The sequence below is a fragment of the Vespa velutina genome, chromosome 2 (assembly GCF_912470025.1).
Source record: "Vespa velutina chromosome 2, iVesVel2.1, whole genome shotgun sequence".
NCBI lineage: Eukaryota > Metazoa > Arthropoda > Insecta > Hymenoptera > Vespidae > Vespa > Vespa velutina.
Genome location: NC_062189.1, coordinates 2,823,886 through 2,850,219, shown reverse-complemented (window position 1 = coordinate 2,850,219; position 26,334 = coordinate 2,823,886). Strand labels below are relative to the sequence as shown.

The window sequence follows — 26,334 nt, the reverse complement described above, 5'->3', positions numbered from 1 at the left end:
AGATAATCCTATGGATAATGAATTATCATTTGTTATCCTACATTATCTATATATTTATCACTTGATATGCACGATTTTATGCGTTTGCTTGTGTTATATCGATCTTGCTTATCGATGACTTTTCTCTTAAGCGAATCTATTTTCGTTGTATTTAAATACATTTATTTCTTTTTTTCTGATTTAATTGATAGATTGATTCGTTCGATGAATCAGTCGATCGATCGATCAATTCGTTTGTTCCTACCACTTCGTTTTTTAGTTTAATCCTTAATTAATATTTCTTTCTTCGTCTCGACTGTCGTTTTTAAATGCAATTCAATCGGAATTTAAACAATACGAGTAATATAATTCAATTGACCAATTCGGTTCAGCTTCGCAAACGACATTACTTTCGTTTATTTCGATATGATTTGATATTGATCTTGTAATTATTTCGATTCGAAGTTGATATCTTTTCTGTCTTTATCTCCTTGATCCTTCCTTATCTTTCTCCCTTTTTTTTTTTTTTTTTTTTTTTTTTTTGTAATCTTATCGTATCGAAAGAAAGAGAAAAGAAACGAAAGTAAAAGAAAAACTGAGCGTATTTAGGATCAATCTCGAATCGAATCGAATTTTGGAATTTACTTACGTAGTGTTTTTCGATTTTTCAAAGTTCCCCTCTTGTATGATCTCCACCCCACTTTTTTCCCCTACGTTAAGTCATGCCCCCTCCACCTTCTCCTTTTCACCCTTATCCACTCATCTCATTTTCTCTTTTAAAAATACCAAACGAAAATCCATGGAAAAAAGAATCAAGATCGTCTCGTTTCTTCTTTACGCCCTTCTCCTGTCCTTTCCCTTTATCGCACATTCTTCTTTCCACGTACGTATGTATTTAGTAAACGTAGATAGTGATAACTTTTGTGAGAACAAGCGAAATGCGTACGTATTTATTAATTAATATGTACGTACATGTGTATATACGAGTTATTCGTTCGTACGCTTTTAATAGGAGCGAATGACTTGAACGTAGGCTAATTATTATTATTATTATTATTATTATTATTATTATTATTATTATTATTATTATTATTATTATTATTATTATTATCATTATCATTATCATTATCATCATCATCATTATTATTATAATTTATTTATTATTTATTTATTATTTATTATTTATTATTTATTATTTATTATTATTGTTATTCTTATTATTATATTTATTTCATATCTTTTTTTATTATTTATCTTAATTTTTATATTATTCTTTTTTCGTTTTTGAATGAACGCTTTCTTCTCTCTCTCTTTCTCTCTCTCTCTCTCTCTCTCTCTCTCTCTCTCTCTGTCTTTCTCTTTCTCTTTCTCTTTCTATCTTTCTATTCTCACACTATTCCAAGTATATTACGTATGTGTTTACTCCGAGTCTCTTCCGACCGATCACATGTTCTTTATACCTTTTCGACGAACGACGGCTCTTATCACGCAATCGCTGAAACAAAATTGAAGAAATGATTGAAAGGAAAATATATTAAAAGAAGAAAAAAAATTTTACGAAGTAACGATTGTTTTTCGCAGATCGTCGTTTTTTTTCTTTTTTTTTTTTTTTTTTTTTTAATTGTTAAAATCGATCGATTTTGTAAATTTAAAATGATTTTTCACAATTTATATAATATATATATATATATATATATATATATATATATATATATAAATTGTGAAATATGATGATTCATATATATATGTATGTATCTTCATAATCGTTTTTTCGATCTTTGAAAGGAAAGAAAAAAGAAAAGAAAAAAAAATGTAAGAAACTAGAAATAAATATAATGATAAAAATAGAAATAAATAATGAGGAAGAAATAATGAGGAACGATCGCGTGATAATAGTCGGTATACGGTTCGGTTCTGATGCAGCATGTGATATGTGTTTTCCAGGGTACAGCAAAACCTGCATGCCTACTGTAAGACAGATGATAGTTGACTGTCTTGCTGCTCATCCCTTGCCAATCCGATGTGGCCCCTGCCTTACTGCTAAAAGTACTAATAATGCTACTAACAATCGCAGTAGTAATGGCGCCAATTGCGTTAGTAGCACGGCTAACAGCAACATCAGCAACAGCTACAACATCTTCAACAACATCAACAAGAACAACAACAACAACAACAATAACTACAACAACAACAAGAACGTACACCTATGAGAGCGAGAGTGAGAGAGAAAGAGAGGGAGAGAGAGAGAGGGAGAGAAAGAGTGGGAGAGAAAGAAAGAGAGAGAGAGTGCTTAGAATTCGCGAGATTATTATAATATCGTGGTATTACAGAGGATTGCAACGAGATCACAAAAAATAGGTTAGTGCAGGAATTTATATATGTGTTTTCTTTCCCTTTCTTTTCTTTTTTTCTTCCTTTTCCTCATTCAGTTTTCCTTTTAATTATTATTATCCCGTAGAGTGTTCGCGATGATATTTGATTTTTGATTAAAAGAAAAGAAAAGAGAGAAAAAAAAGCAGGAATTAGTATCTTCTCCCTCATTAAACAATATTGCATTTTTATAATATTCTTTTAAAGACATTTCTCTTAAGTGCGGATATATATATATATATATATTTATATATATATATATGCATGTAAATTATATTCGATTAAGAATCGAGATAGATGATAAACAAGACGGAAAGGAACGGGAAATTTGATAATATCTCTCTTGGAAAGAAACTGAATAATTAATAATATTTATTTTAGAAATATCTATGTGTATACAGAAGAATTACATACATATATGTGTGTATATATTTTACAAAAATACATGTATAAGCGAGAATCGTTTAGTATGAAAATATTAAGTACGTGTTTATTATTACTTTCAGAATGACATAGAAATTTTTTATGGAATGTTAGTTTCTTAACAAAAGTCGATTAATTCGTTCGACTTTATCGATTGATTCGTTACATACATACGCTACACATGTATGTATACGAATTTTTGATTGATACATATGTATATGGTTAGAGACTGATTTATAATCGTCCATGTGCTGGGATCGACCATTTTTGTTTTTTTTTTTTTTTGTTTTTTAGTTATCTGTTGGTTTTTTTGATATATACGTATACAGGATGTTCCTTTTAAATCCGAACATCTACATATTTTGATTGGTTTGAGCGTAATAAATAATAAATCATATAAAACAAAGTTGTACCATTCGAAGAATATAATGTAATGGTATAAACATTCTCTTTTTTTTTTTTTTTTATGTTTTAATTTACAAGATCATTTATGCGAGAGATATCGGTATTTATTCATTTTATTATGATAATATAACAGCTAAATAATAAAAAATAATACGTATTCGTGAGGTACGAGTTGTTGGACTTTGAAATGACTGGGACAAAAAAAAAGAAATAATTATATTTAATAAAAAACAAATGTATAAATTATAAAAGTAAAAAAGTTTAAATTCTATTGACGTAACTTATTTACCTTTTATTATTATTAATATTTACCCTTTTTAAGATATTATCTTTTAAACGGGCTATGTTCTGTAAATATATTTTTTTCGCGCTCAATCAAGAAGAAATATTTGGATATTCGGATTGGAGAGGAAGCATTTAAATTTTGAAAAGTAACCACATACGTAGCATATGATTATGTTAAAGTTATAGATCTTTTTTTTTTGGTCTTTGATAAAATTCTCCATCTATTTTTACTATAAAGCAGTGAAATTTTTTCTATAGATTCTCTTTTTTTTCCTTTCTTTTTTTTTCTTTTTTCTTTTTTTTTTTTTAAGGCAGCTAATATATAAACAGTCCTGATGAAAGGCGCTTAATGTTTATAATAATTTTTATCGTCGTGCTTATCCTTTCCTCTTTATCTCCCTTTTATTTCAACGAAATAGCCTTACGAATTAATTAATTAATTAATTATTTGATAAATTAATTAATTAATTAATCAATTAATTATAACTATTACCAGAGAAGAAAATAATAATTATAATAGAAAGTCGAGCACGAAATTATATGTAGATATAAGTTTATATTTAAAAAAAATACAGAAGAAAAACAAATACCAACTATCTTGGTGAAATAGCCTTACGAATTAATTAATTAATTAATTAATCAATTAATTAATTAACTGTACCTCCAACAAGAGGAGGAGATTAATAATATATATAATGGAGAGTTGGCGATCGAATCTACGAGAACGAAACTATAAGTACACAGAAATTAATATTAAAAGAGAAAAAAAAAAAGTACAGCAGAAAATTAAAATATCAATTACCATCGACAACAACAATAACTGCAAAAACAACAACAGCAACAACATCAACAGCTATTACTATTATTACTACAACAACAACAACAACAACAAGAACAAGAACAAGAGCAACAACTTCAACAACGTAATCTATTACTCGCACGTTGTATATGTTTGTAATATCGTATTTAAAATGTTATGCTAAAAATTGTGAATCATATTATTGAAACATGTATGACTAAAGAGGATAAAGGAAATAAATCATGAAAGAAGGATGATGTTTCGACTTGAATTAAGAAAAGTGAAAGGAGTATATAAATATATATAGTTCAAGGATGACATGATTTTGCAAATGAGACAACTCATTTTCATATCTTGCTGATATAATTTAATTTTTATATATATTTTAATAATGATTTTAATATCATTGGTAATTATTAATCAAATTAATAAACAAAACTCTTTGTTTGTTTTCAATTAAGAAATTATTATTATTATTTCTTTCTTTTTTTTTTCTTTTTTTTTTTTTTTTTTCTTTAAATAATTTTTTATATCTTTTCATAAAGACTAAAATTATAATAGATGATCCGATTATCTTTGAATCTTCATGAAATATTTCAATATCTTTTTGAATTTTTCTGTTTCATATCATAACTCGTATACGTTTGTACGTGCAATATATCCATTCGAATATCAAAAATAGAATTACTTGAAACGAAGTAATTTTATTCGGAAATAATCGTTAGTTCGTTTTCATTTTTGATTTCAAGATGATAGCATATAAAAAGTTACAAAAAACTTTTTTTTCTTAATTACTCTGTACAAAAGATATTTAATTATGATTAATTAAATTCACGTAGGAATATTTATTAAGTTCTAATAATGTGATCGATTGTGCCTAACAAAGAAATAACATTTTCTGTTTCGTATAGAAGTATTGATTTTTATTACTTTTTACAAACATAAGCAAACACACATACACATACACACACATATACGGACACACGTAATATATATATATAATATTTACGATTACATCGTTGTTATAGAATTATAATGTTCCGAAATGTAAATGAAATTTAACTTAAGTCAAATTATCCTTCGTTATCGTTGAAATAATATCTATTTAATAAAATATAATCGATAAAAACATCTTCACTCAATTAAGTTAAAAAAGATGAATCAAAGAAATTACTTTATTGTTATTTCTTTATTATTATTATTTTCATCTTTTTTTTTCTTTCTTCCTCTAAAAGTTAAAACGAGGCGCATTACATTGATATTCTAAAATGGTATTATAAATAAAATTCAAAATAAAAATTTATCGAACTATATTATACATATCATATTTATCCTCGCACAAATAACTTTATCATAATTTTTCTACATTGAGATATTAAAAAATAATAATCAAAATATTTTCAATTTCCTTTTGTTTTTGAAATATTTTATATTTTTCGTAATTAAAAAGAAATATTTTAATTTATTTACCACAATAATAATAGGAAGCAATGCTTATTTTTTGATCGCATCTTTTGAATAGACAAATGATTTGAGAGAAAATTTCTTTTTATAACTTTTTATAATATTAATATATCGAAAGATTAAGTGTTATTATTGATTGAACTATAGTCGCTCATCACGAAAAAAAAAAAAGAAGAAAAAAAGAAAAAACAGTATTTACATACTATTAAAGTCATCCGACTAAAGATCAAATGCAAAATAAGAGATACATGTCTTTTTCGTATATCAATGTTTTATTTATAGGACATCATTCACTTTTTATTATCATAATATAATAATTTTTATTATCAAAGATATTCTTCGAAAGATTTAAAAAAAAGGAGATATTGTTCGCGCATGAATAATTTATTTATGGCACTTTTGGCAAGGAGTCCAGTTTAGCAATGATCTTTTGATAATTAGCTTCTCTATAGCAAAGAAAAGATCTATCCTTATAAGATTTATCACGATCCAATATTAAAGTAGATTTATATGAAAATTTTTACATGTTTTACACTTTTTCTTTCATTATTTTATTTCTAGCGTTTAAAATCTTTCTATTATTATGCGTTAAAAAAAAAAAAAAAAAGAAAAAAAAAAGAAAAACTGAGTTTATTACATTAATTATACTTCACGAACATATTCTTTTTCTTTGCTCATTAAAGATATAAATGTACACATTTACATATACAGAAACACACACACTTAAGTTTATAATTAAACATACGTTATGAAATCAAATAAATTTCTATAATATAAGATATATTGAGAAATATTAGCTAAAAAAAAAAAAAAAAAAAAAAAAAAAAAAGAAGAAAGAAAAAAAAAGAAAAAAGTTTTTACGAGATAAATAATCTTCGAAATATTAATTAAAAACTTAAATAATTAAAACCCTGTTTTAAGACACGTTAATAAAATATTTGAGTCTTATTTTGTTATTTATATATATATATATATATTTCTTTTTTTTTCCTTTTTTTCCTTTTTTTTCCTATGATTTCCTTTTGAGACCGTAGAGGCAAAGGAGGATCATTGCGATCGTCCACCCACCTATCACGAGGAAACCTTTGTAAACCTCCGGATTATTGACGGTATAGCCTTTACTTAAGATCGCCCTTAGTGAAATACCTGGTATTGTTGTTGGCAAACAGTAACTTAACCATTTAATTACAGATGGTATTCCTTCGATTGGCCAGAGAAGTCCTAAGAAAAAAGAAAAAAAAGAAAAAAAAAAAAAAAAAACAGAAAACTATAGAAGCACATTAGGAATTAGGATTTTTTTTCTTTTTTTTTTTTTTTTTTCTACAGTAATTCATAATTCGTTTATCAATTATACATACCACTAAGAAGTATTATAGGATAGAAACTTCCAGTGACGATATAATCCGCAATTATATGCGAATTGCAGAATACCGAAATCAAGAAACCTGTCGATCGGACATATTTTTGTTGTTGTCATTGTATTTATTTATTGGTTATTTTTCAGTTAGATGTACGATAAGTATGTAAAACTTACCGTAAAATAATCCACATATACCCATGAAAAATACCATCGCGACAACGGTCACTAAGGAGCCTTTACAATCTAAATTAAAATAAACAAAGCTTATACAACAAATTAATGCGACTTGTATGATGACAATCGACAATTCTACCACGAAATGGGAGAACAGTATTTCTGATGTTGTCACCCCTGAAACAGAAATATTTAATTATATCTTAGATTATTAATTATATTTAATTATATTTTCTTTTTGTTACTTTTTATCCTTTATCTAAACTCATCGTAAAGTTAATATTTTTTAATTTTACAGAAATATTTGAGATTAGAAAGATTATACAGTTTGTGTAGTGTTACGTACGTCGATTTTTTTTTTTTTTTTTTTTTTTTTTTTTTTTTTTTTTTTTTTTTTTTTTTTTTTACCTAAATTCGTCGTAAAGTTGATATTTTTAAATTTCTAATTGAAATTATTCATATGTTATGACGTAAATGTTGCTCTTTTAGTTCTATGAAAATTTACATGTGTATGCAGGTAAAAAAGTAATATAATTAAAAAATTATTCGAATGTTTGGGAAAAAAATTATTTATACTCATAGGAAACAGTTTCTAAAGAGGGGGGAAAAAATAATGCATTATTGCATAAGGAATTAGCTGATTTGCGTATATATATATTAATGTAAATAGAGTTTTTGTGGATATAATTATAGAAAATGCAATATAATTCGTAGCAATTAATAATAACGAATTCTGATAATTTTCGATTATCTATTAGAAACGATTTAAATCGGTAAAAAAATAAAAGAGAAATAATTATCAAGATTCATCCTCGATATTAGTACTTCATTCAATTACATCACGTTTTTTCTTCGAAAGAAATAAAAAAAGATAGAAAAGCGAAGGTGTACGTACATACACAAGTCACAATTAAAGATTTTAATCAAGGAAATCAACACGTTAATAGTATCGCGTTTCGCACATGAATTATTATCATTTAAATATTATCATTTATTATCATTTAATAATATTTTAATAGAAGTAAACAAATTTTTTCAAAAAGACATTAAATAAAATATTGCATTGATCTGCGTAAAATACTTTTTATAAAATTTATTTTCTTTCTTATCTTTTATATTAATCAAAAAAAAAGAAAAAAAAAAAAAATTAATTTATGCAATAAACGGAAAACCAAATAGTTAACTCTATGTAAAAGTGCATTAGAACAATTAAATTAATAAATCTTAAACAATTGAAATTGTATCGAATAAATAAAAAAGAATAAATGTGTAACAAAGTGAATATTTTGTGCATTAACGAAAACAAAAAAAAAAAAAAAAAGCAAAAAATGAAAAAAAGATAAATTAAGGAATATATTTAAGATTAGATAACAAATTAATTTTTTTTTAAATGTACAAAAGATCTTAGCAAGTCATGATTGCGTAATGCTTGCGTAAAGATATGACGAGTATTACAAACAAAAAAGAATATGATATTGAAATAAATGCTTCCCCATTTACGTATTCAAATGTTGTACTCTATTTATTAGTTTTTTTCAATTGTAATGAAAATATTTATTTAATGTTCACTTTTTACAAGAGTACATTAATAATTAGTTTTTAGAGTACACTACAAATAAAATATATTGTTCGATTTAACATTTCTTTTTTTCTTTTCCTTTTGTTTTTCCTTTCCTTTCTTTTTTTTATTTGTAATGGATATATTTATGTAATGCTAAACATTTATCGTTCTTTATGCAATAATAATACGTTTTATGAAGGACATAGTATTCGCTTCAATGCACATATCTTTGTAAATAATTCTCTGTTAAATTGTATGCATTAAAAAAGTACATTTTTGTTTACCTTGGACGAGACTTCTTTCCCAAATGCCTTCGTGCCTGTCGGAGATTAATATCGTGGTTGTCATTACTGTTGTTAAGAAAAAACTTAATCTGAAAAAAGAAGGGAAAAAAAAGTGGGAAAAAAAAATATGTTGAAGAAATTTTAAGCGTGATTTAAATATTTTTTAAGCCGATTAATATTATATGTAAAAAAAAGTGATCCAAGAAATCGGAATATTTTTTTCTTTTTATATATATATATATATATATATATATATATATATATATATATATATAAAGGCGTAAAAGAAGAGGAAAACAAAAATAATAATTTAACTCACGATAAGATAAAAACAGGCGCACTGAAATTGATATAGTCGTCGTTCTTTTTACCAAAAATAGGTTTCTCAAACTGAAAGTATAAATTTCAAATGATACCAATCAAAATAAAATATCATCGTATGTGAGAATAATTCAATTTACATACACTTAACGGTATATTTGTAATTTTCGAAGGCAAGTGACATTCCGTCATAATATTTCGCATGCTCTCGAAATATGTTTCGTAAAGTGTATTTTTCAAAAAAAGGCCTATTTGTCTATCTATGAGAAAGACAAAAGAAAAAAAAAACAAAGAAAGATAAGTCGAACCATTTTATTTCTTTTTTTTTTTCTTTTTTGATCGAATGAAAAAGAATTATATATTTTAAAAAGTACTTACTGGACATGTCCAACCAAATTTTAATCTCTCCCATTTCGATGTCCCTATCTTCGACATATCTCGAATTCGTCAATCTCCGTTGCAAAGCCTGCGTAAAATTTGTATCAAAATATATCATTCCAGAAAGTTTCCCTTTTCTTAAATCATCCTTCATTTCCGGTAGGTAATTATAAAATATCTACGATAAAAACAGATTATCAAATAAAATCATCTTTTTTTTTTTTTATATATCTATAAACGAAATTATTTATTATAATATATTAAATATAAATTATATTTATCGAATTACCCGTTGAATATATGTATTAGCTAGAATTTAATTATCTCGAAGAAAAGAAACAAAATATCAAAAATACGTATATACATAAATGTGTGTGAGTATGTGTACACATTAAGAATATATAAATCCCAATGCAAAAAAAAAAAAATAACAAAGAAGTATCAGACAAATAACATCAGAACATATTCCCATCCGAAGCTATCCGATTTATATTTAAAATATTTTTTGTTAGATATAATAATAATGATGTAAATTAAATATCAACATTAAATGATATATCTTATTTTAATACGATCGTTCGAGTATATATATACTATTTTTGTTACTCACCTTTTTTGCAGTGGTATCATTTATATCCTTTAAAAATCGACAACTAAGATCAAGGAAGTCGCATATATCGTTTTGCGTGTAAATAATATTTCCTTGATTTTTACCGAAGTCACAGTTATTGGATTCACGATTAATCACACCAATTAACAAATCTTTAGGATCATGACCGAAAGAATAATGAAATACAAAGAGTTGGATTATGGGAAATCCTATAGAAAATAAGATTCCTCTGTAAGTAAAAAATTATATCATCAATTATTCTCGTTAGCATCATTATCATTATCATTATCATTATTATTATTATTATTACATGTATATCTCGCTGATTATTGGATCATTTTTTTCGATTAGAAAGAAATGAATGATAGAAAAAAAAAAAAAAATTATCATACCCGGGATGTCGTAGAAATTGTGTAATATTTTTGATTATAAGAGCCTTCAATCTTCGAGACGTCACAGCTGTAAAAAAAAATTGTTCCTTGTTAAAAATCCTTCTCCTCGTAAGACATACATTAGGTATTTGCAAAAAGAGATTTGACTAAAAAAAGTGTATCAATGACATACGTGAAGAGTAAATTTATAATATAAATTTATAATATGATAAATTAATAACCATATATCAATAATTATTATTTGTAATTTAGATGTTCCGATTTATCGATTCATAATGGAATAAAATTTTAATTATACAAGTCAAATCTCTTAAATGTGTACTAGAATTGTAATTATTCAATCAAGATTTCTTATGTATCTTAAAAAAATAAAATACTTCAATTAACAAGAAAAAAAGAGAGACGAGAAGAGAAAGACGATTCCAGAACATCAACAAGATGAAATATTACGAAACTAATTAACGTGAGCTAAATGCGTGTATTTAAAAAAGAACGATGACAAATGCGATAATTTATATATATATATAATATATAAATTAGAATATAAAACTTGTATGATTTATAAATATGAAATTTATAAATTAGAAAAACCTAGTATTTGATAATTAATTTATCAATAAAATGATTTGTAATTTTAGAAATTATAAGAAACAAAAAAAAGATCTGGAAATTTCTAAAACAAAAAAAACTTAAGAATTTAATTGCTTCTAAAAAAAAAAAAAAAAGGAAAAGAAATTTAGAAATTTTTTAATAAAAAATATATTAGCATATGATTAATTTTGAATGGCGAAATGAAGAATTAAAGGATTAGTAATAATCTTTCGAAATAAAGAATTATAGAATTTTCTATTGAATTTTTGATTTATTCATGAACATTATCTCATTTATATTAATACTTTGTAAATCTAATATGCTTGTATTCGTTTTATTTTCATCATTAAGTCAAACGATTATAATTGATGAAACGTGGAAATAAAGAAAATATTCTCGGATTGAATATATAATATAAACAAGAAGCGATTTAATTATATAAGAAAAGTATTCAAATAAATAAGCAAACGTGGAAAATATAAAAAGAAATAAAAGAAAAAATACATGTTACCGTTATATCATATTTTAATCGTTTCCTTTCCTAATTTCTCTTGTTGGTTACGAATATGAGACACACAAACTGCATAATGACATGTCATTTTATAAATAAATAGAAAAAATACCTTGCAGAAATAAAAAGGACATTTGCTGCAATATATGTATATATATATATATATATATATATATTTATATACGTACATAAATTTGTAGTTGGTTTTGTAGAGGCATTCATTGATTTTGTAGAAAGATTGATTGAACCTTCCACAAATTCCGTTTCATCTTGCATCTCAGAATTATCATTCACATTTCTATTAATATTATCTTGTTGACGTCTGCTCAATTCTAAAAAGGCATCCTCCAAATTATCACATTGAAAACGATCCATCAATTGATTCGGTGTGGTTTCCGCCAATAATTTGCCGGATCTCAATAGCCCGACCTAAAAAATTTATATTTATTTATTTAACAATTAATATTTATTTATTTATTCATTCATTCATTCATTCATTCATTCATTCATTTATTTATTTATTTATTTATTTATTTATTTAATTTCTTATCTTTGTTTTATGCAATTTCTTGTTTTTAATTTAATTGCAAATCCTCAATAAATTAATTATTGTTTGCCTTATTAGAATATCTCTTATTATTATCTTTTACCTTATTTCTTACGTTCAGTTTTTTATCTCTGATTTAATTTATCTTTTCCTTCATTTTTCTTTTTTTTTTTTTATTTTGTATAAGTAGGATATAAGGATATATTACATACACAGACACACACACACAGACACACACACACAGACACACACACACACACAGACACACATACACACACAGACACGTGCGCAGATATATATATACATATATTTTATCGTACGATATAACTCACGAACCGTAAAGAACCACATTTCTTTTATTCTCGGTCGACTTATTTTTTTCTTTTCCTTTTTTTCTCTTTCTCTTTTTTCTTCTTTTTTTTCTTCCTCGACACACAATTACACGTAGAGACTACATTTCATATTATAGAATTTATTGCTAGAATAATTTAACTTAAATATTTTTAATATTTATAAACGACTACTTTCTATAGCTGTTGTCAGATATGCCATTACCCAAAATGAAAACTATAGAGAATATTATTAATCAATCCGCATTAAGTGTTTTTTTTTTTACGCTTTTTCGTACGATATCTAACGGAGGTGAAAATGACGAAAGTCGAAAGTCCATCAATGGAGATACACCTAATGGAGATATACTTTGGACAATCCAAAGAGAGATTGTTAATCATTGAGAATCATTTCTTTTCTTTTCTGGTTTTTTTTCTCTTTTATTCTTTTTTTTTTTTTGCTTACCTTGTTTGCTTGTCTCGCTTCGTCGATATAATGCGTTGTTATGACGATGGTAACACCGTTCTCCTGCGTGATCTTAGTTAAGAAATTCCAAATGCTAGAAGAGAAAAATAAATCAGAATTTAAAAGATCGAGGAGGAACGGCAGGGGGCGGGTGGGGGAGGTCCCGGGAGGGCGGCAGAGAAGAGAGAAGAAAGATAAAGGAAAAGGAAAAAAACAAGAAGGAATAAAATGAAATTAAATTGAGTCCGATCGTTGAACTGATGAAAAAGTCTAAAAATTATTATTCTTACTTATCTCTTAAAATCGGATCAAGACCGACGGTAGGTTCGTCAAGGATCAATAATTCAGGTCTGTGAAGAAGTGCAACGGCAAGGGATATTCTCCTTTGTTGGCCACCGCTCACATTCTTTATCAATTGATGTTTCGACGGTAATTGCAGGAGTTCGGCTAGATCTACGTATCGTTCCTCTGAAATAGATCGAATGAATTTCGAATTGCAAGGAAAGCTTGAGAAAGAGAATGAAAAAAAAAAAAAAAAAATGAAAAAAAAGAAAAGAAAAGAAAATATCGAAGAAAAAGCAGAAGGAATAATCCGTTTTTTTTTCTTCTTCTAAATTTTCATTTTTCATTAATCAAGGATCCGTTATCTCGCACTTTTTCTTTATTTTTATTTTTGTTTTGTTTTGCTTTGTCTTATTTTATCTCATTTTGACAATTAAATTTCTAAAAATGGATCTCACCTATTTCATCGTCTCTCATTCCATTGATCCTTCCGAAATAATAAAATGCACCTATTGTAGAGAACTCGTTTACAAGGGAGATGTTCTGCGGCATAAAACCGACTCTTGATCCCGGAATACCAGAATTTTCACTGCCGGGTTTACCTCCGAGTACCCAAATATCACCGCTGTTTATCTTACATATACCGACGATGCACGATAAAAGAGTTGTCTTTCCGCATCCACTGGCACCCAATAATCCATATCTATTGGTATTATTATTTTTTGTTTTCATGCAAAATGGAAAGAAATAATAAATAAAAAAAATACCAATGATGGAAATATACATGTCAGAAATATTGGAGGGGCGGGGGGGGGGAGGAAATTGCAATTTTAATATTATCTTCAAAATGTTTTCAATTCGTTGCAACTTGGAATTTATGTGTTTTTCTTTTTTTCTTTTCGAAAGAGAAAAAAATTATATATATATATATATATATATATATATATATATATATATATTAAAATTTAATTAAAAAACAAAATATTCATATATATTTTTATATACATATAAGACTTGTTAAGCATTGTTTATACTTCATTTCATATTATATTTGTCTGATAAGAATTTCAATGATTTTCCCATACGGTGTCGCTCAAAGTCATTGTAAACAAATCAACGGTAAAATATTTCTTTCATTTGCTTTCACACCTTCTAAAAGTTTTCTTATTATATTTCGTTTTGACGTAATCTTATAACGAAAAAGAAAAGAAAATAAATGAGAAGAAATTTCTATTAAAATGAGTACTTACATGGAACCTATCGAGACTGATAGGTTCAATCCGTCAAGAACCTTAAACTCTTTTCCATAAATTTTCGTCACGTTCTTCACAATGATAGCCTGATTCTCGAACATTTTTTTTTATTCCCGAAATAAGTTTCTCACTTTTGGCGATCTATTAATATGATAATAAAAATGAATTTAAAAATATTAAAATGAAATGATCGACTTTTATTGAATCGATTTGAATCGATATTTACAGAGAAGAAAAATCAAAATATCCTTAGATATTACTGCTAGTTCGTACATATCTGTCGATTTCATCGCTTAAAATGACCGACACTTGGTTAACCACGACTATATAGTATATTGACGTTCTAACATCATTATTTACATAAGAAATTGTGTGTGCGTGTGTTAGTGTGTGTATGTGTGTGTGAGAGAGAGAGGGAGAGAAAAAGCATGTTGTTGCGTTTCTATGTGTTTACAGTTGTATATTATTCATCAAACGTCAACCTTTTAATATTTTTTTTTTCTCTTGTACATTTCTATATGATTCAATCATATTGTCTCTTTGAATTAATCTAATTGTTAACGTGGAAATGATTAATAACGATCGTTTGTTTCGTATTTGTTTTCTCCTTTTTTCTGTAGAAAAAAAAAAAAAAAGAAAAAGAATCTAAGAGAATTGTTATTTAAATTAGGCTTATTGAGGTTTAAAAGTCGAATCCTTGAAATTCATTAAAATCATTTTGATAATTAATGATCATTTGTCTTCTGTGTCAAGGAGATATTTCGATATAAGCAATATTATTGTCATTGAAATTAATCAATTATTAATTTTATCGAACAACTCTTCCGTACGTGCGTGCCTGTACGGTGTGTGTGTGTGTGTGTGTGTGTGTGTGTGTGTGTGTATGTAGATAATTGAAATATATACACACATTAAATTTCATTTCTTTTCAAATGGAATAAAAAAAAGTTTAGAAAAATTGTCACGTTATGAATGAATCATTCGATTATTTTAATTAAGCTCTTTAAAGTATTCCTTTAAATTTATAAATAATGTTACGATAGGATTGGGTTAATTGATAAGAAATTATTAAATAAATAATAAAGGAATTGATGAATAAAATCACGTACGTATTAAATACGATTTTTCTTTTATCATTAATACGGTAAATTATTATTATTAATCTTTTATGAATTTTTTTCTCCTTTCTTTTTTATTTATTTATTTTCATTCTTTTTTTTTTTTTTTTTCTTAACTAAATAGATATTTAATAATTTTCTAAATTTTTCGATGTCCACGAGATAAGAGGATCTCTCGTTGTTTTAACTCGCTTTACTAAATCTAAGATTAAGTTCATTTCTACGGTACAGTTATCTCATGTTATTGTTTACAATCAATTTCGACGTAATAATTTTCCTTTAAAAAATAAACTTTTTTTTTTTTTTTAAAGAAACACTTCATTGGATAAGAAAGATCTAAGGCGTATAATAATTATTATAATTTATAAATGAAAAATTATATATTCTCTTAAGCAATTAATTATTATTAATATCACGTACTGACATTGTAATCATCTAAAACTCGTAAATATGATTCAATCGTGATATAGATATTCAGTATGACATTAATTCGCTTAAAATTTTCTTGATAAGAATTAATTCCATATTTCATTCGATTTGTGTCATAAGGAAAGATTTTATTTCTTCTTTTTTGGTTTTATATAATTTGTTAATCCTTAATAATTATATGACATAATAATGTAAATAATAATTTATAACATAATTTATATTCGTTCAAATAGACGTTAGATATGATTAATTTATTCGATTATACTTTCCGTATCGATTTCTTTTATATTTACGAACGAAATTTCAATTGGTTTTTTTTTTTTTATGACACTATTTAAAAATGCTACAAATAATAATTATGATACAAATAATTAATTAATTAATTAATTAATTAATGTTTTAATTATAAACTCGATATAATCTGAAAAATTTCCTTTTGAATTTGATCGAAGATATTAACTTTCTCACGTTAGAAGTAATAATTATATATAATAATGTGTTTGAATGAAAGATGAATTTTGTTTTTGTCTTTTTCTTTTTTTCTTTTTCTTAAATATTAATAAACATAATAATGAAAAAAATATAACTCAGATTTATGATCGAACATCTTCGATTAGTTTAATATTTTCTCAATGAAATTCGAATAAAATAACATTTGTAATTTAAGTTAATGAAAAAATTATATCACGATCTCTAATTAGCGTATAAACAGCGTATAAACATTACATATGACTTTTAATAAGCATGATTAAACGTCCAATGTTAAAAGAAAAAACAAATATTGTTTATATATAATAATACGTAGTATATGTATATGTTCATAAGTAAATAAGCACAGATATAAATGCTTTAATCAATTGCATCATTTACGAAGATATATGTGTACGATTAAAAAAAGAAAAAAAAAAAAAAAAAGAAAAAAAAAAAGAAAAAAAAAAAAAAAAAGAAAAAAAAAAAAAAAAAAGAAGAGAAAAAACAACAGAATTTAAATATTATGTATTTTAAGTTGTTTTTACTAAATGTCCTTGGATACAAAATCAATTCAAAAGATCGATCACTGTCACTTTTTTATCTCATTTATGTTATAGAAGCAAAAATCATGATGCGTTTATTTTTCAACTTTAAAACTTTAATACTTTTTTGAATTATCCATAATAATTATTATGTATATTTTGAGTTATTTGATAATAATTATTATGAAGATAATAATTACGAAAAATGATTCGTAAAATGAAGTATGGTATTTCTTGTTTTTCTTCCTCCTCTTTTTTTTTCCTTCCTCTTCCTTACTTTTTTTTCTATTATTTATCACTCAATTTCTTTTTTCATATAAATCCTTTTATATTCTCCAATTGTTTTTAAGAAAAAAAATTTTGATCTTCTCGAATTTCGTTTTTTCTCTTTTTTTTTTCTGAGCCTCTAGATAATTATGTCCATTGTAAAGATTAAAAAGTAAGACAAAAAAAAAGAAAAGAAAAAAAAAAAAAGAAATAAGAAACTTTACCAATATGAAACTAAAATTATACAAATAATAATAAAATAAAAGAAATTTTTATTTCGCTACTTTCATCATGATTTTTATTTAACATATGCTTGAAAAATAAAAATGTTAACGAATTGAATAATAATGTTAATTAAATTTATGCTGACAAAATTTTCTTCGCTGAACATATTTCCTTTAATTTTACTTACGTCAACGAATCGACCAGTTGCCGATAAACTGAGTCATTTCATTAAAAAATAAAACATGAAAAATACAGAAATATAAAACTATTGTACAATATTGCAATAAGCGATATTTATTTTACGAAAAATTAATACGAGTAAATGAGTAAATTTCTTTTTGTTAATTTCTTTTCTTTTTTTTTTTTTTTTTTTTTTTTTTCTTTTCGTCTACATGCGCTTGCTTATAACGTCATTCCAATGATTCGAGAGAATTGAGATTGGAATGAAAATAAAGAAAGGAAATGAAAACTATCGAGAAAATATATTTTATATTTGAAATTTATCTTTAGTTACACTTACACAGTAAGCGATTACTAACATACGATGAGTTATTCTATCATGATTCTCAAGAACCTAGATTTCACATAAAGAGAAGGTTAGCATCTACTAGGCAAGTTTGCATTTACAATGGTTATAATAAATTTTCTTCGTAATAAATCGTAAATTGAAATTTATGAGAGATATGAAATATTTTTATCGATGAAATTAATTCTATGATTAACTATAATTTAAAATAGAAAATTTTTGCGAATAAAAGAACTGTACGTACTGTCAAATTTCGATTATTATTAAACATCACGTTAATTAGATCACAAGAACTTTCTCTAAATGAAAATAGTATAATCCATTTTTTCACTTACTTTTTAATTGTTCACATACCTTTTAAAAAAATAGATCAAATACTTCTGATGATATTCTTCTTGATTATGAAGAGAACTTTTTAAATTATAATTCTCTTTCTTTTTAATTTCTCATGTTTATTGTCACTGTCGTCGCACTTTATTTTTCTTTATAATTTTGACGAAGTTTTATAAAAATCGTTTTCCATTCGAATTTTATAAAAAAATTTTGACGTTCGAGAGATTCACTGTTTTCTTCTTCTAAATTTTTCTAACTGTAAAAATCTTTTTTTAACAGTAACACTCACTTCATTAAATAAATATTTTTTAAAAAGAAATTTCTTTTTTTTATGAATTTAAAAAGACTGAAAGATTAATTCGAGAAGTAACGAGATAGATGCACACGATATGACAATATTGATAGGACTGCTCGACTTATTTAAATGTTTAACCGAAACAATTCCTTTTAATGTTCACGTAGCATCTTTAACTGACTGGTTTATCTTATTCTATGCATTGGTATCGTGTTCGACCAGTTCTGAGAGTGGACTGGCCTGCTTGAAAATGGGGGGGATTTTTATACAGTGGTATTTATTTCTAACGGTAATTCATTACGCCGGATTACTATTAACCGAACATCTATGAGTGTATGTCTGGTTGCATATTGTCTCATTTTAAAGAAACCCAAACTGCATTACCGGCAGTTAAAAATAAGAAATGAAAAATTTACTTTTTCTATTTTACCGATCGTACAATATCATACATAAGTAACGTAGATAAAGTAGTGTTCGTTATTACATTCTATCGATAAAATAGTTTCCTTACGTTGGTATAGAAGATATCTATAATGACAAATTTTTCTATTTGCATAAAAGTCAATTAACGTCTTATTTCATTAAAAAAAAAAAAAAGCAAAAAGAAAAAAAATATTAGTCCAAAGTGTACTTATTATAGTAATTCATTTTATGATCACAGTACGTATAGATTATAATACATTTCCTAACATTTATAATTATATTATCAATCATCTTCGATAAATCTAATGCTATAATGTCTCCTTTTTTTTTTTTTTATTACGATTCGGTAAGAAGAACTTGTTTACTACAGTATTCTCATTGAAAAAGTGGAAAGAAAAAATGTGGATAAAGTAATAAAGTAAGGACGTTTCTTGCAATCAATCATGGATTTTCAACAGTCAATTCGTTCTTGCTGAAGCATACTTGAATTTCCGTGTCATTTATAATATTATAAATTTATATAGATTTTTTTTTTATTTTTTTTTGGCTCGTTGATAAAACTTGACCAGTTTAAATCCACTTATCTCACTAGTGTAACGAAATATTTTATAATGTAACGACCATTTGCATGAATTTCATTTTCTTTCTTTCTCTCTCTCTCTCTCTCTCTCTCTCTCTCTTTCTCTTTTTCTCTTCTTTTTGGTTGCTCATGAAGCGAAAGTATTATGAAGATATTAGGAGAAAGCTTTTCACGCGTGAAGAATACAACATATATGCATTGGTTCGTATTACGGCACAGATTTCTAATTCTCTTTCATCATATATAATCCATGACGTTCCTACGACCATAAGTCCAAAAAAAATGATATAATCTTTTGTCAGCAATAATGATCCGAATATTAAAGTTTAGAAATAGAGATACCAATAGTAATAATAATTGGTTGTAAGTCGACGTCATAAAATCTCATCTGCATCGTCAATTATTTTTATTCTCAGATGATAATTAAAAAACAAAAAAAAGAAAAAAAAAATAAGAAACAAGAAAGAAAAATGAAGAAGAAAACAAACATTAACGCGTTTAACAGGTATCAACATGCAAATGATTCACCAGACTGACCTTTAATCTCGAATGCAGAATACAAATGCGAATCTAACGTTGATATTGTCATTTAATCATTATATTCGATTTTATTATTCTCGGATACGATAGACTTTCATTTCAAACGCGTTACAATTAAATTATTAATATATTTAGAATTTATGCTTTTTAGAATTGAATATTCTCTTTTTCTCTCTTTCTTTTTACCTCCTCCTCTCTCTCTCTCTCTCTCTCTCTCTCTCTTCATCTCTCTCTTTTTCGTTCTCTTTGTGCATCGTGGAATTGGGTCCAAGAAGATGTGAAACGAAAACCAGTTTGATCTCAAACCGGTTGACCTTGTCGCTGATTGAAAATGTGTCAGTATCATCGTTTAACGAAATTTACACTTAAACAACATTATTGGTATTGTATATATATGGGCATTACTTGTAAACTGGTATTTAACATATGATGTAGATTCTATATGATCTCTTGAAAAAAAGAAAGACAGAAATTACAGGCTTGAATCGTTAATCCTTAACTATGTACAGTTGAGAAGTTACAACATAATAATAAATTCAAACGTAATTTAATGCATAATATTAAATATATACAGTAAGTTTGTTTTTGTTCGAAGAAAATATTTACATTATGATAATAATCATGTAATTATTTCTTTTTTGTTTTTTTTTGTTTCATATGTGCAGATTTTTTTTCTTTTTTCTTTTTTTTTTTTTTTTTAATTTTGTAAAAAGAAAAATATCGTGCATCGAAGAATTAAGTTTCCATGCAATAACGAATTCACGTATTCATTGTAATCCGTAATTTATATCCGTATCGTTTGTATTTATTTTTTAATTAATAATAAATATTTTGTAAAATAAATGATGAGTATATATATATATATATATATATATATATATTAAGATTGTTTCAGAGTTGCATAAAATTTACGTTTGAAGTCACTTATATTACGTAACAATATTTTATTATGAATATTGATAGGTTTTTGAAAATATTGATTAAATGTTTAAAAGTTGAAATTGACCGAATAAATAGCAGGCTATATTAAAAATTTCATTGTGCTTTTTAGACACAAAATTAATTCTCACTTTGTATTCGATATTTTAATAGTCCTTATTTTAATAATCATAAATTTAAATTTAAATTATTCAAACTTATAGAAACACTTTCATCGAAATATAATCATCAATTTTTTTCTACGAATAGAATATTTTTCTTTCCGTTTCTCAATCTAAATAGCAATGAATCGATCAATAATACTTGCCTTTCGAATACGCACATGTACTTTCTGAATAAGGACAATATTATTGTTATTAAAAAATTACTTGAAAATAATTCTAATTTTCAGTAGCTCGAGAATGCCCGTTATCAAGTAAATTATTTCTACGTACATATATAGATATTATGTTAAATATATTCACACACACACACACACACACACACATACACACGTACACACATATACATTTACATTTCTCCCTTCGCCTTTTCTCTCAGACTTTTTTTTTCATTCTATTTGTGGGTGAGTGAATCACGTGAAATATAATAATAATCTTTTGAATATGCTTTATATATACAATATATTACTCATACTATTTCTTTTCTTATTTCTCAATTCTATTTTCTATAAAAAAAATTCTTCATATATTTTATATATATATATATATATATATATATATATATATATATATATATATATATATATTATATTTGTGCTTTACGTTATATTATATTTAAGATATCGTGAACAAAGCTGATGATAACAATAAATAATAGAATTCTACTATAATTCAAGGTCATCTTCAAATCAAAGAAACTTTCCATTTGTAATTTCTATCTCTCTCTGTTTTTCTCTCTCTCTCTCTCTCTCTCTCTCTCTCTCTCTCTCTTTCTTATTTCTTTGTTGTTCTTGTAAATTATTCATGCGTAATACATAATATACGACTTAGGTGAGCGTTCTCGTTTTCTTATGCTCGGTGCATAGGTCAACTAGAAAGAAAATTAGATGTTATAAAAATATATATAATAAAGGATGGCAAAATAATTATCTTGTCATATACAGTATTTATTCTTTTTTTACAATAATACTTTGAATAATAATTATTTTCGAATAGAAAAACAAAAAGTGCGAGAGAGAGAGAGAGACACTTGTTTCTTTTTATTTTTCTCTCCTTTCAATAATAGTTAATTTCTTTCTTTTTTTCGACGATATTCATTTATATTCACTTTTTGATAACTGTTTTAATTCTAGAATTATTATATTGTAATAGAAAAAGAGTTAATGTATATGTATAATTATCGGAAACAAAACGTGTTTATATATGTAAATATCTTTATATTATTAAGATGTCATGACGTTAAAAATGACATTAAAAATGTACGATTTTTATGTATGGATAGCAATTTATTGATTAATATATTCGAGACGCGTATAAAAAAACTATACAAATGACATCGTATTTTTATACGAAAAGAGAATTACTAATGGTAAAAAAAAAAAAAAAAAGAAAAAAAAGAGAATTGGTGTTATTGAAGAGAGGAATTTTAGGCAAAAGAATTTGACTTTTTCGTTTAAATAATTATACGCCAATGATTTCCTATTTCAAGAATACTATTGCTATTATATAAATGTATAATAGTAAACATATAAAGTACACAATGAATGAATTAATACAATAATAAATTTAAATGTTATAAAAATAATATATAAAATATAATACATTATAATAGATAATAATAATAATAATATATAATATTTTTAATGTAATATAAAAATAAGAAGAAAATTTAATATATAATGTATATCAATAATGTATTAGTATAAGTAATATGAAACGAAACTTTGTGTATATATATATATATATATATATATATATATATATATATATATATATATATATGTATTTATAGATTGTATTTTATTTTTTTTAAAAACATGAGAGAGAAAGAGAGAGAGAGAGAATTAGGTAAGATCTAACGTAAGTTGAATATTTTCTCCATGTTATTATATAAAATATTTCATCATACAAATTATACATTCATACTTTTACTAATTTTCTATTATAAACTTTATTTAAAAATATTTGATTGCTTTAATTGCACCTTTTACACTATATTATAAAAAGATCTATTTTTACAAATTTTTATAAATCGATTGTTTTTTTTTTTTTTTATAAATTAATTCATTCATGATAAAATATAAAACATATGAAATATATAATGACAGATGTTATCAATATCAAACATGTCTCTTTTAATATTAATTCGAATAAATGTTCATCATCAAATGATAGATATAACACAAAATATCTTAAAAAATTGAAATATCATAAAACTTTTCCTCAAATTTCTAACGAATAATACATTAGAAATAAATAAAAATCTAAATCTAATTTAATTCGTTCGTAATTTGATCCTTATGTTAACAAATTAGATGAATAAAAAACAAAATAGAAATTTAAATTATCGTTAATTTGCGATAAAAAGATATTATATCATATGTATAGATATTATATAATATATATAGATATTATTATATTATGAAGGTGATATTACATCATATAAATATTACTATTATAAGTATTATTATATTACATAAGTATACATATATTTATAATATATATATATATATATACGGAGTACATATAATATATACTATAGATTTTATTTTATTATTATTATATCATATCGAAATATTTATAAATAATCGATCAAATTCTAAACACGTAAGAAAATTTTCTAATCAATCAAAGTTACTTGTATTATGTAATCATAAGTAAGAATTAATCGACCAAAATTACGAGAGTACGATGATTTCGATGAGAAAATTATAAATATCGCTTTCGTTTAGAAATTTTGCTTTTGCGTAAAACTCGACGAAAAAGATTTTGCAATGTTTCAATTTTTCGATCGTTTCGTTCGAGCTTCGAGCATTGGAGAAATCATTCTTTATGTTTTGAATCTAGTAAATGAATTTTACAATGAAAAATTTAAATTTAAAGAACCTTGACACCGAACTGATAATTTTTTTCTCAAAACTTTTTGCAAACTTGGAAGACGAAGATAAAATAACCTTCCAACAGAACGACGAAGGTCTCTTTCTTACAGTGTCCTTCAAAACTCGTCCTTACTCTATTCTGCATTTTTATGTCTATGCAAATTCTGAACGACGACTTTTCTACTTTTTCCTGCCGAAGAGAGACAAAAACGTTCGATGAATTTCAAACGACGAATTGAGTTTAACTGAATAAATAAAAAAAAAAGGAGAGAGAGAGAGAGAGATGTTCCAATTGTAAATTCGATTCGATGAAATTTTGCGAAGGAAAATTCTAATATATATATATACAATAAAAGGATAATAATAAGGAATAAAGGATAATTCTAAAATATAAAATAAATGAAAAAAATGTGAAGAAAACGAATGAGGACGAAGGCGAAAAAGTAAAAACATTTGCTAGGAACTAATCAATACCGGTTGTCTATGCTGCACTGTATTAATAACCGAAGGATAAAATACATCCTTGACTGAAGTCCAAAGTAACATCCGTCTTTTCAGTTCGCGACTCGATGCATTTGTTGAATTATCACTTATGAATTTAATCTCTGCGTAAATTATGTGATGTCTGAGACTATCGCATGGAATATTTTATTACACGTTTTTTTTTGTAATTTCTATGTTAATATCAATATTTACGTATTAATTGCTTTTAATTTATTGACACCATCTTGTTTCAACACTTCGTATCTATTTTTTTTTTTTTTTTATTTTTCTTTTTCCTTTTCTCCTCTTTTTTTTCCTCTTTTCGACAAAGATTGAAAAACGTTACTTGTCCCGAATAAAACGAACAGTTAGTTAATCATACGACTATTATTATTATTATTATTATTATTATTATTATTATTATTATTTATATTGTTATTATTAAAAAGAAATAAAATTTCGTAGGAAAGAAAGAAAGACGAATGTACATTTAGATATATCATTTTGAAATTATTAATTATTTATTTATTTATTTTTTTTAAAGGAATATTAATAATATTAAAATAAAACGTTGACGAATTAATTTGTCAACATTGTATCGAATCGAAGTGAAAAATATTTCATTGAATAAAGTCATCATACGAAGTTTTTTCAATGCACATCTTTTTATATTTATTTTTATATTTTTTTTTATATGACATTATATCAGATTATTTTTATATGACAAGCAAATCTTAATAACAATTGTATTTAGAGGAATAAATTTTTGTATACTACGTACTCTATCAAGGTATCGATTAACTATACAATGTATTATCTGTTACTTTCGTTGCTTTACTATAAGATAAATATAGAAACATATATATATATATATATATATATATATATATGTATATATCTATTTTAAACACTAATTTTTAATTGTAACAGTGGTGTAAACTGAAAACATTTGCTTAACGCGAATATATGAGTCCACGATTAAAGCTGTTAATTTCTAATACATATACTTCGTATTCCATAGTACTCAAAATATTAAATTTGATCATATAAATTTACTTTATTCCTGTTCTTTCTTTAAAGAAATTATTTTTCATTTATTCAAAAAAAAAAAAGAAAAAAAAGAAGAAAAAAAAAAAAAAAAAAAAGAAAAAGAATATCTTTTATTTTTTCTACAAAATTTCTTAATATGTAAAACTGAAGTTATTTACTTTGTTTCTCTTCTTTTTTTCTTTTTTTTCATGTAAAAAGATTAAACATAATAAATATTCTCAATTGGACAGATATAATTAGCTTAATAGATAAGGTTTAACAAAACAAGCAGGGAATCCCATTCTTGGAT

The 26,334-nt window shown here is 24.9% G+C and overlaps 2 protein-coding genes across 6 annotated transcripts in view; one reads left to right on the top strand and one right to left on the bottom strand.

Annotated features, from left to right (window-relative positions):
• Positions 1-5,942, top strand: part of LOC124947318 (nicotinamide/nicotinic acid mononucleotide adenylyltransferase 3) — a 14,194-nt gene extending 8,252 nt beyond the window's left edge. For 2 of the 3 annotated variants that reach the window (XM_047489311.1, XM_047489310.1), the window contains one exon: positions 1,924-2,088. In XM_047489311.1, the coding sequence (XP_047345267.1) occupies positions 1,924-1,953 (30 nt within the window). In that variant the 3' untranslated portion in view covers positions 1,954-2,088. Of the gene's footprint in view, positions 1-1,923 lie in introns of all 3 variants that reach the window. The other variant, XM_047489312.1, reaches the window with a different exon arrangement.
• Positions 5,943-6,678: 736 nt separating this feature from the next.
• Positions 6,679-19,211, bottom strand: LOC124946442 (ABC transporter G family member 20-like). 3 transcript variants are annotated; one of them, XM_047487162.1, is made up of 15 exons: positions 18,698-19,211; positions 14,782-14,925; positions 13,990-14,234; positions 13,540-13,717; positions 13,250-13,343; positions 12,096-12,336; positions 10,806-10,872; positions 10,414-10,642; positions 9,804-9,981; positions 9,570-9,685; positions 9,424-9,494; positions 9,105-9,193; positions 7,260-7,436; positions 7,084-7,170; positions 6,679-6,946 (listed from the first exon to the last, which is right to left on the bottom strand). In XM_047487162.1, exons 2-15 carry the CDS (start codon positions 14,883-14,885, stop codon positions 6,735-6,737), a joined length of 2,088 nt encoding a protein of 695 aa, XP_047343118.1. In that variant the 5' UTR covers positions 14,886-14,925; positions 18,698-19,211; the 3' UTR covers positions 6,679-6,734. The 3 variants fall into 3 exon arrangements, with proteins under 3 accessions (XP_047343118.1, XP_047343116.1, XP_047343117.1); XM_047487160.1 differs by having other exon boundaries at positions 18,717-19,211; XM_047487161.1 differs by lacking the exon at positions 18,698-19,211 and adding an exon at positions 15,011-15,891.
• Positions 19,212-26,334: the final 7,123 nt, after the last annotated feature.